Source organism: Lycium barbarum, chromosome 10, assembly GCF_019175385.1.
Source record: "Lycium barbarum isolate Lr01 chromosome 10, ASM1917538v2, whole genome shotgun sequence".
Classification (NCBI taxonomy): Eukaryota; Viridiplantae; Streptophyta; class Magnoliopsida; order Solanales; family Solanaceae; genus Lycium; species Lycium barbarum.
The window spans coordinates 464,771-477,025 of record NC_083346.1 but is presented as its reverse complement, the minus strand read 5'-3'; the positions used below and the strand labels follow the sequence as shown (position 1 = coordinate 477,025).

The 12,255-nt window shown below is 33.6% G+C and overlaps 1 protein-coding gene across 1 annotated transcript; it reads right to left on the bottom strand.

Moving 5' to 3' along the window:
• Positions 1 to 10,094: 10,094 nt before the first annotated feature.
• Positions 10,095 to 12,009, bottom strand: LOC132615785 (uncharacterized). The gene is made up of 3 exons (XM_060330378.1): positions 11,857 to 12,009; positions 10,764 to 10,851; positions 10,095 to 10,644 (listed from the first exon to the last, which is right to left on the bottom strand). The coding sequence occupies exons 1-3, from the start codon at positions 11,899 to 11,901 to the stop codon at positions 10,343 to 10,345; spliced, it is 435 nt and encodes a 144-aa protein (XP_060186361.1). The 5' UTR covers positions 11,902 to 12,009; the 3' UTR covers positions 10,095 to 10,342.
• Between the last annotated feature and the right edge of the window lie 246 nt (positions 12,010 to 12,255).

Below are 12,255 nucleotides of genomic sequence, written 5' to 3'. Positions count from 1 at the left end.
AAAGTTGAAAAACAGGACTTAGCGGTTAAGGACTTGAGGCAATCACTTGATGACTTGAGGCAAGCAATTAATTGCAATGACAAAGCTATTCACACCTTGGAGGATCAAATGAAATCATTGGTTCATACTCATAATGCTCAACAACTTGAGGGTGTTGAAAGTAGACAAGAAAGGGGCCAAAACATGAATGTCTCCAAGGGTGGATTTGTACAAGCTTTGAATGACCCTCAACTTGAAGAAAGCCTTGACAAAATGGAAATTTTGAGCCAAGATTGGCTAATGAATCAAGCTCAACAACTTGAAGCCTATGGAAATCACCGTGAAGGCATTTCATGGATGATTGAAGAATTTCTAAAAATACATGTTGAGCAAAGTCAAGAAGTGGAGCTACTTGAAATTACTATCCAAAAATTGGAAGCCGAATTGAATGCAAAGATTGAGGCATGTGATGCTCAATATCAAAGGGGCATGGATAGTAGTTTTAAATTAGTTTCCAATGAAAAAGTGGTCAACATTGATTTTCAAGAGCTAATGATGAATTGCCAACCGACCAATCCAAAAATAATACAAGATGCCGAGATTGAAGAAATGGTACTAGAGTTGCATAAAAAAGTTCATGAAATGGTTTTTGAAGACTCTAGTTCATTTGAGGGTGAGGATGTCAAAAATGGAGCGAATTTGAAAATGGAGCGCCTTAGTCCACATTCCAACCATTTTTCAACATTGTGCTTGGTTGATGATATGGAAGTTGAACTAACCGAGCCAATGGAGAATTTTGGATATGAAGAAGAAAGCGTTTTCATTTTGAAGTTTGCTATGCCAAGAAGACAAAATGGCATGCCTCACTTACGGGCCAAGAAGTGCAAAATGCGATACCCGAGAATTGGCCTCTTTGAATTTCTACCACCGCCCCATGAGTGTCATCATGATCTTGATTCAAAGTTGGGGCGCAAATTCATATCTTCCAAATGGAAGGAAAAGTGGTAAAGATAACAGTCGTGCCGCGACATTAACTTAAGCGCTTGGTGGGAGGCAACCTATTGTTTTAAAAATTTTAAATCATTTTTGAAATTTTATTTTTTAGAATAGTTTAGTTTATGGTTTTTGACTAATCTGCAAAGTTTCAGAAGTTTTGGAGTAGTTTTAAGAATATCGGATACCCGGACAGCCCCCAAAACCAATAAAAGCTGTAAAAAAATATTTTCTGGTGTCATAACATGTGATTCGCATGTCATACATGCGAATCACAAGTCGCGTCGCATGTGGTGACAGAGAGTAAAAAAAAAATTACGGGTGACATTGCATGCGACTCACATGTCATACATGCGAATCGCATGTCGCGTCGCATGTGGTGACACCGAGTAAAAAAAAACATTTTCTTTTCTATTTTTATGTTTTGTTTTGATTATGTGAAGCGAGGACACTGCAATGTTTATAGTTGGGGTTGGCACGTGGTAGCGCATTATATTTTGAAACTTGCTCAATTTTTTTTGAAAATTTTGTTCTTTTGACATGTTGTGGATTAGTCATTCTTATTATTATATTTTCTTTGAGGAAAAATATAAAAACTCTTGGCTTGTTTGGTACTAATAGAGTTAGTCTCTTGCATGTGAAATTGAAATGCGAATACCCCTCCAAATTGTTTTGTGAATGTTAAAAAGCAAGGTGCATAGGAAAGAATGATCTTTGTGACAACTTTGTGGCTCATTTGGTGACTCTTTACCTACTAGTGCGTTTACTTTGGATTATGAGATATTGCACTAGTTTTTCTTGCTTGGGAAGTGAAATTGATCCATCTTGACTAGTTCATATGCCATGTGTGTGAGTGTTTGTTGAATAATTCTTGTGTTTACTTTTATCATCTAGAACTTGCCCGGTTAGTCGTTCAATGTTAATTTTGATTATGTTGGTTGGAGAGATGACCTTGAGCTATCTTTGTGATTTTTGAAATTCAAAGCCTCTTTAGCCTTTCTAGCCTACCATTGCATAAATAATATCACTAGTAACCCCATTTGAGCCTACGACCTTTTCTTTTATTGCCACATTACAAGCCTTTACCCTTTTTGATGAAAAGTCTCTCTTTTGAACCTTTCCCTCCTTGAACATGAAATTGTGAATTTGTGGCCAAAAGCCTAAGTTGGGGGTGTTAGTATTGGTTGAGAGTCATGAAGGTTGGTGTTGTGGAAAAGTCAAAAGAAAGGAAGAAAATTTGAAAAATACAAAAAGGTTGCAACCTTTTTGTGCAAAAAAAAAAGTGTGAATAATTGGGGAAACTGGTATGCAAAGGAAGGTGTGATATTTTGAAATGAAGAGGAAAGTGGACATAAAGTATGTGTAGTGTTCATGGAGGGCGTGGTCACTTGTATCCCAAATACTTATCCTACCCTTCCCTAAGCCTACATTACAAGCTTAAAAAGTGCCTATGTGATCTCCAACCGAATGTTCTTGAGTTAGTGATAAACGAAAATAAGGGCAAGCTTATGGTGTGATATTTGTTAGCACTAGAATTTCATTGTTGAGTGTGAGGACTTTTGTGTATTTGTCCCTTGTGTCGTTGTTTTGAATATAGTGATTTTGGGACTTTCTTTCTTGTGAGGACATATGGATTACGATATAGTGGTGATGTTCAAAAATTCCAAGTTGAGTCAATTGAGCATATCTAGTAAACTAGTGATTTTGAGTCATTTATTGAGACTTGAGTGTTGTTGCTTGATAGTTTTAAATCTCTATTGCATTCTTCAAAATTGTATTTTGAAATGAGGGAGTTATTTGGTTGAAGCTTCACATGCTTGTAGCCTAATTGTTGGTACCAACCAAAGTCATGTTTATGTGCTTAAAGTGATTTCTCATTGAGATTTTTGTTTTGATTTGCTTGAGGACAAGCAAAGACTTTAAGTTGGGGGTGTTGATGAGTCGTGAAATTACGCGATATTCGATGCTAATTCCTTAAGTTTTTGTGACTCTTTAAGCACTTTTGTTGTTACTTTTTGTGTTTTTATGTTGTTTTGTAGGAAAAGATGCCCGGAGAGCATAACGGACCAAAATAGAGCAAAAATAGAACAAATCAACGTTTCTGGCACCACATGCTAACAACATGTGGTGCAGCATCTGCTTTCAGTGAAAATGGCACCATATGCGAGTAGCATATGGTGCAGCATGTGCAACATGCGAGCAGCATGTGGTGACAGAGAAATTGTCACCACATGCTACGGTTTTGGCACGACATGCGATTAGCATGTTGAACATGCGAATAGCATGTTGTGCAGCATGTTGTGCAAGAGGGTATTTTGGTCCAGATTTTGTTCCCGTTTTTTGTAATGATATAAATACTCTTTTAGGATTTGTAATATTTATCTTTGGCAGTTTTTCATCAAGTTTGGAGACTAGTTTTTACACCACACTTTGGGGTTGAAGATTTGAAGATTTGGTTGAGTATTTCTTAAACGTTTAATTCATTTCTTCAATTCCTTGCTTTGTATTGTATATCTAAGTGTGTAGCTTTCTATTCCATAACTTGAATCTCGTTTATGAAAGTATTCTTGATTAAAGTTTGGTTTGAAACTCTTGTTATGCTTATGTATTGAATGATTCTTATTGCTATTGAAGTGGGTCTTTGTTGATTTAATTAATTTCGTTCTTGAATGTTTCAAAAGGGATTAGCTAACCCTAGGACTCACCCATTTACTTAGATTGAGCTCGGAAGAGGAAATCTAGGTTGGGAAAGATTAATTAACAAGAATTTGGGTCATTAAACTCATCTAATAACTTGAGCTCGGAAGAGGATAGTTACTTGAGGTTAAATTGATTGTGCCTAATATCACACTCTAAGGCTTGGAAAAGCTTAGAGTGAAATTCATTGATTTGATTGGAAGACTTTCAGTGAGATTTTAGATATCATTATCCATCAACAAAAATCCGCTCTTAGTTGTAAAATCGTAAAATACGTTGGATCGTTACTTGAGTGTAATCTCATATTATCCATGCTTGTGGCCATTGGTCATTTTACTCGCTTTCTAGGTTAGTTTACATTTCCGCATTAGTTATAATCTTTCTCAAAAACCCAAAATATTATCTATCGTTTGGCTTTAGCTTAGTTGGTGAAAGTTCCTTACTTTCTTAATCGCCTAGCATATTGTTCCCTGTGGTGTCGACCCCGACTCATAGTTGGGTAAATATATTGCATACGACCATGTACACTTTCTCTTTGAGGAGTGTATTTGGACGTTATCAAGCTTTTTCCCCCGTCTTCCCGATGCTGCACAAGTTCCAAGGGATTTCATGAATCCCAGGCATGGCTAACACTGGGGAGGGTTCAAGCTTAATCCATAATGACTCACTAATCTCCCCATAAATGTATCAACTAAGGTATACCAATCATATACATATACATATACATAATCAAACATGGTATACTTGCAATGTGAGAGCATGTAACAATCAAATAGACAGCAACCCAACAGACAGCAGGCGAGCAAGCAACCATACAATCAATCAGCCAAGTAAGGAATAATACGCCATATATACACAGATATACCAACTCATATACTTGAGAACATATGCGACTGAATATAACTTGTATAGGTAAAGACCTTTACTCAATACCACGCACAATCGGTTAAGCAAAAGAAAACTTTAAGGAAGCGTATTTAAAATCATGCACATTTCAGAATTTCGAGTTAATTATCATAATAACATATGCAGGAAAGAAAAACCATACACCCAACAGTTTAGGACAGAGGGACGATATACCAAGCTAGTCCAGATATACATAGTATACACAACCCTAATTAAACAAGTACTGCAGCATTATTTTAAGAAAAATAAATCCCTGTAAACAAAACATGTAGGCAGATTCTAGCAATATACTCACTAATGCAAAACACAATATTTTGGGACTGGATTTTCATCCATTTTAGACTATACTTAGGTCCATAACTTATAGTTATTCTCAATTTAATGCGCGTGAGCAGAGATAAATATGTACCATGCGAGGATGCATTTTTTTCATGAGATACTCTCAGTTAAAGGGGTGAACAGATCCAAGTGGTAATCGTATATTATGCATATCATGTTTTAGCAAACAAGGGATCGCAAACACTTTGCCAGATTTAGCAGGTTTTTTACACAAGTCTAAAGATGCTAAGATTGTACTCATGATGCTTTCAATCCTTTTTTATGACATATCCTATGACTCATACTACTTCCAGCAGTCAATCACATAGCAATAGACTCCACAGGTTAGATCAATACAAAGTTATGCTGAACTAAGGTTGGTTAAACTAAAATAAGGCATGATTAACTAACACAAATAACCCAAGGCCGTATATAGGAATTAATAAATCTAATTGGACACATTATGCAGGATGATCTATTAAAAAAGAGCACTATCCCTCTATTAATCATGCTTAGTAACCAACCAAACTAACACACATAATTCTATTTTTAGATAGAACTAAACTAAGCAAAGATGTAACTAACATACTTAAACAAACTGGATCAATTTAACACATATAGACATGCTGAGCTACTTAATTTAAACAACAACATACCAAAGCAGTAGACTAAACTACCAGAACAACTAAGGAACAATGAAAAGAATGCAGAAACTTGGGGAATTTGAGCAGTAGATTTTAGAACACATAAGGCTATAGTTTGACTAACCAATCCAAATACCATGTAACCACATAAGAGCATACATTGGTTAAAAGACTACTGTAAGTTAATACATGAGACATACTAAGACAGATTAAGCTTGGATTAATGTAAAGACTAAACCGACTAACTAAAAGTACCATACAAGAAGCATGGCTTAACTGTATAAACTGGATCAACTAACACAGAAGCATATCTAACTAAACATAAACCAAACTTAGCATATAAACACATAAACACGTATTAAACTGCTAAAACTGAATTCAACTAAATAAGGAAGAGTTGTTCACCTGTTTCGAGTGCAGCGAACTGATTTTAAGTCTTCGATCTACGCTCGAACACCACGAAATCGAATTTGCATACACTCGGACTCAGAATAATTCCAAAGGAAAACAAAAACAAAAATGACTGAGTATCTTTGAATTGATATCAAAAAATGTGACTGCTAAAAAAAATCGCTATTTTTCTTAAGGATTTTTTTGGGCGGCTGAAGACTTTATATTTTCAGATAATTCAAGGCGGCTAAAAAAACCTCTAATTTTTAGGGAATTTTCCACGCGACTAGAACTTCTCTCTTTAGGGACTATCGAAATGATTATTTATAGGGATCAACTAGGATTTTTCTAGGGTTTGAAAACTAAAAATTGGGCGGGATTCTTTAGTCGAAAATCTTTTCAAATCAGAATGTTACTGAGCTTGTTATGACACCGATCAGAAACAAAAGAATAAGGGGACAAAGCTCCATTAAAATTTGTACTCGAAAAATCAATAGGGAACCGATAAAGACGGATTTCAACTCACAAATGGCCAAAGCCCACTAAGGTCGCCTCAAATCGAAAGCAGAGGGGAGGGGAAGAAACAAATACAAACCCTTCAAACGACAAAAATTCTGAAGGGCAAGGACGGGCTAATTAATTTCTAACCTTAAACGGCCATGCATGGCCTATATTCATCAAAGGGCCTTTGTGGATTTACTAATTTTGTTGAAGAGGCGAGAGAGAGAGAGAGAGGAGGAGAGAGGAAGGGAAAGATAAAGAGCGGCTAGGGTTCTTTTGGTTGATGGGAATAAAGCGTGAGATGGGCCGGTCGAGTCAGGTTAAAACGATTAATGTACTGGGTCGGACCAAAAGGGGTAGTGGGCTGGTCGATTTAAACTGTAGGCTGGGTGAATTAAAATATGGGCCGATTTTATGAACTGGTCTGAAAATAGTATGAGTTGATTGGGTTCAGATTTGAGTTGATGAATTAAAAATATGGGCTGAATGAAAGAAATAAATTGGGCTTCTAAATTTAAATGAAAGATCTATTTTAATTAATTATATATTAACGTGTATCACAATATTATTTAATATAAATGTATGTATTTATTAGGGCTCGGATAAAAATAAAATTATATGACGTCGTAATAGTCGTGCGATAATATCAATAAATAAACGCTATTATTTAACTACGCAAAATAAATGCAATGTGTATGCCTAAGGTGGTAAAAATGCTGAAATGATTATAATGCAAATTATGATAATACTGGTAATAATAATAATAATAATAATAATAGTAATAAATAATAATAATAATAATAATAATAGTAATAATAATAATAATAATAATCATAATAATAATAATAATAATAATAATAATAATAATAATAATAATAATAATAATAATAATAATAATAATAAGGATAAGGATAAGTAACAAAAATAATAACAGCTAGTGACTGCAATAGAATAATGAAACGCATGTATTAATAAAAGCTAATAATTATAGTAAAATATAAATAATTATTACAAAGAAATCAAAATTATAAAGATATATGTTATATCCTAAATCACCAAAAATTTTAATTCTGAAATGAAAATATAAAGTAATACATTTTATAAATGTAAAGAAACAACAATTAGAGAATGCAAAGATGCATTGATAAACCTAGATAATGATCCATAATAATAAAGCTGCCATTGGGCCACCTTACATAATTGAGCATACTGTGGTATTTTCTTCAATGAAGTACCAATCACATCTGCTCACACGATAGCCCCTTCCGCAGCCATACGAATGATAACATAGACACCTTCCATAGCATTGCCCACAACAAAACCAATATCCTGGCACTACCATTACGGGCTGTGGTGTTGACAGTGGTGGTTGTGGTGGTGGATCAACCTTTCGTTGTGGTGTTGGATCAACCGGTGGAGGCTTAGGATCTTTGTTGGGCTTTTCTGACGTTTTTTCTGGTTCGTTGATTTTAATGCACTTAATCACTCCACATCCTTTGCTATACAATTTGTCACGAGTTTTCTCAGGATTGCAACATGCCACAGTGATTGTGACTGTATTGGCCTTCTCATCATATACATGGTCTCTAATTTTTCCAGCCCAAAAATTTTACATCACAAAAAACGAAAAAAAAAAAAATTCCTCTCCATAATAATAGAGTTCTTGATCTTGTACTTTCCTTCATGAAAAAAGACTTACGAGAGATTTTACAGAGAATTTTTTTAACCTTCTTATAGCAGCTGCAACTTTGAAGATCAACCTCGAGCACCATAGTGGTGGTTTGTTATATTAAACAATAAATTAAAGTAAAGTAAGGTTATTAATTAGTGTTGATAAAGTAATTATAAGCGCACCATAATGAATCAAAGCTCTTATAGAAAGATTTCCTCAACAATATTATGCAAGGATGATCTAGTTCTTCATGTGTAAGTGAAAAGGCATAGGTGGAAAAAAAATTGTATAAGAAGTTAAGAACTTAGAAAAATATATGTAGGCACGACTATATGTAGGATTTGATGTTTTACCACTGTCAACCTTCTTTTTCTTAGAAGTAGGAGAAGCGATTTCATCTTCAAAATCAGAATCAGAAGCGATTTCGTTGGACATTCCAAGTGAAATTTCTTTCCCCTTCCTTTAACCATCATTTTGTGTAACCATTTTTTGTTGATACCTTGGGGGTAACAATAATTTGTTTTCCATCTTCTTTAACAGGAGATTGAGTGAATGCATGCAAGTCGAAAGATGGAACCGGACCTATCTTCGGGCTTGAAGAAGCAAAAAGCCTATCGATTTTAGGAGTTGGAGTCCCCATTTGAAGCTTTTTACTAATTGCTTCAAACAAGAAAGATGAACAAAAAAAAAAAACAATATGGGTTGGAAAAGATTTGGTATCAGAAAAGAAACAACGAAACTGGTGTATGATGTTTCATCTTGAAGTTGAAATCGAGAGTTACTAGGAGAGAAAGATTAAATTTAGATTTTTTGGAATTTGTTTTAAAACTCAATATAAATGGAAGAGAGGGAGTTTGTGCGTGTGTGTGTGTGTGTGTGTGTGTGAGAGAGAGAGAGAGAGAGAGAGAGAAATAGACCTTTTTGATAAATATGAAAAACTGATTGTATGAGAGAGAGGAAAATATCTTTTTGATAATTGTAAAGACTGATCGTATCCTATGATAAAGTCAAAAATTTTAAATACAAATTATTTCCTTATTAAAAGCCTAAAATTAAGGAACTACTCATTAAAATAAAATCTGGTATATGTAGTAATTAAAATTGTATATTTTGTAAATAAGGAAAAGTATCAATATAATTTATAATATTTAATCTCAAGTGGTATTATTATGTGATTTTAAGAAAAATAACGGTATTTCTCTCTTTCATGTTTTTTTTCCTACAATTAGGAGAGAATTTTCTATCTTTTTTCAACTTGTAATCCGTTATTACCCTTTTATTGTGATAGCTATAGTTTCTTGCATTATGGAGAAATGTCTTAGGATTTATGATTTTAATTAAGTGAATAAATTTTATAAGAAATACCAAAAATAAATCTAGATAAATATTATATAGTAGTTTATTTAAATAAATGAGTTTGAATTCGTGAAATTTCTTTTTTAAAATCGGCTTAAGGTATAAAGTTCATTAGTCTATTAGATATAAATGAAAATTTGATTAAAAAGTATAAAAATTAGTGTATTTTAAATATATAATTATAACAATTATGTATAAAATTTGTCGGTTTGGTTCAATTTTTTCTTCGATTTGCTTTTAGTAAAACTGAACCAAATCAAATATTATCGGATTTTAAAAAATTTAAACCAAATCAAACTTAAACCAAGTAAATATTGATTTATTTAATCGGTTAGGTTTTTATATTCGGTTTGGATCGGTTTTTAACCAAACCGTGAACACCCCTAGCCAAAGGTGAAGCACCAAACCACTAGTTTACTTACAAAATTGTAATTATAATTGTTTTAAATTTCTTCTAAATATTGAAGACTTAATCTAATTCTAGAACAGTTGGGCTTAATTAGTACAATATTTTGTTTGCTCCAAATAACACTTTTATTATCCGGAGACTTGAGCATTTTAATTGACTGATACACAAATTGGAACTAGAAGGATTTTCAATCGAACTTGTCGAAAATTTTGAGAAATTAGACCTCTAGTAATGTCGAAAAATGGCATTTATTAATCAAGGGTTTACCAACAATATGGTTAACGCCTTTTATTCTAGTTGACAAAAGAAAAAGCAAAGAAGAAAAAAAGCTACCATACATTGATTTTCCATCTATGAAGAAAAAGACAAACCACATTAAGAGGAGCCGAATCAAAAGATGCATTGATAAGCCCAGATAATGACCCATAATAATCAAGCTGCCATTGGGCCACCTTACATAATTGAGCATCCTGTGGCCTATTCTTCATTCTGCAGCCCCTTCCAGAAACGTGGGTACACGTGAATTGGTCCGTTCACGTTCACTTGAATAGGTGCGTACACTTGAATTGGCACTAGCACTTTTATGGGCTCTGGTGTTGTCGGTGGTTCTTCTGAGGGACCGGAACCATCCCCTTCCTCATCAGGCTTTTTGATTTCAACGCTCTCGATCACTTCACATTCTTTACAACACAATTTGTCACGAATTTTCTCAGGACTGCAACATATCACTTTGATTGTGACTGTATTGACCTTCTCATCATATACCTGGTCTCTAATTTCTCTTGTCCAAAAAAATTTTACATCACAAAAAACGAAAAGAAAAAAAAATCAAATTAATTCTTCTCCATAATAATAGAATTCTTGATCTTGTACTTTCCTTCATGAAATAAAGACTTACGATCGATATTACAGAGAATTTTTTTAATCTTCTTGTAGCTACAGGAACATTGAAGATCAACCTTGAGCTTGAGCACCATAATGGTGATCTGTTATATTAAACAATAAATTAAAGTAAAGTGAGATTATTAATTAGTACTGATCAAGTAATTATAAGCACGCCATAATGAATCAAAGCTCTTATAGAAAGATTTCCTCAACAATATTATGCAAGGATGATCTAGTTTTTTGTGTGTAAGTGAAAAGACATAGGAAGAAAAAAAATTGTATAAGAAGTTGAAAACTTAAGAAACATGCAGACACGACTATATGATCAATCATATATGCAATTTGTTGGGTTATTAGTATTTTAATATTACAAATAATTATATTAAAGTGATGCTGTCAAGATTCCTGGTTGTGCAGTTCATTTCCCACGTCCATATTTGGATGAATGTGGCCATCAATTGCTTTGTAACTTTTCTTTCCATTATCATAATTAACTTACCCACATTCTTCTTGTAATTCATATAACCCTAAGAAATAATTCTCTCATTATTTACTCATATTATTATCCCACTACTCATCTAATTCACTCCAAGGATGAACTTCTAACCTATAAATAGAATCATCCTTAGCTTTTGGTGAGAGAAAAAATATGAAAGAAAAATATTGGAGAGTTCTTGAAAAAGTGAGAACAAAAGAGAGTAATTTTATGTTGAAGGAAGGTGTTCTTATGTTGCGGCTTTGGACTCTTCAACTAGTCCGGAGTTATTTGTGTCACAAGACGTTGACGAGCTGTTGTATCCTGGAGGGGACAAGTCAGAGTTGTACTGCTGGACTGGTGAAGATTATGCCGCAGTGGGCTTGAATCTCCTTAAAAAGAGTGAGATATTCGCGCCTCAGCCTAAAGAATATTTATTTACTTTGTTCTTCATTTTTCATTTTATTTTTTAATTGTAATTTATTATAATTTATCGGTATATTCACCAAAACAATTCTTTATCAACGTCATCTATTTATGATATCGATCTCTGTTGAAATCTTTTTCAAATATTTATTATTTTCTTACGAATTAGACCAAAGAGTTGTATATGAAAGAATCAAGAACATACCTTCTGAATCTTGTCACAAACCTTCTCAGTCTTGTCACAACTCATGGTTGACACTCTTGCAGAAAATGAATTCTATGTGGAGAGAAGAGAGGAGGAAAAGAGAATAGTTTTCGTTACTAGTATGAAGAAAAAACATTCTTAATTGGAGGGATTAAATAGGAACACGTATCAGATGGAAGTTGAAATTAATGATATCATCTAAATTGGCAGCCACTGAAATGTGGGGGACTTAATTAAGGTTGCTGACTATATACCCTCACTAGTAAATTCGTCAGCGCGTAAACATTTCAGTTACAAATTTTTTTATTTATTGATTGTTGAACATCAAATAATATTTAAAAAAGTACAACAACTAAACATGTTTTTATATTTACTTAGAAGAGATAATCTAAAATACAT

Bases quoted from the DNA above. Each gene is read 5' to 3' on its own strand.
- LOC132615785 (XM_060330378.1), bottom strand. From the start codon at position 11,901: ATGAGTTGTGACAAGACTGAGAAGGTTTGTGACAAGATTCAGAAG. The intron at 10,852-11,856 runs GTATGTTCTTGA...TTAATATAACAG, and splicing joins TTTGTGACAAGATTCAGAAG to ATCACCATTATGGTGCTCAA. The intron at 10,645-10,763 runs GTAAGTCTTTAT...TTTGGACAAGAG, and splicing joins AATTCTCTGTAATATCGATC to AAATTAGAGACCAGGTATAT.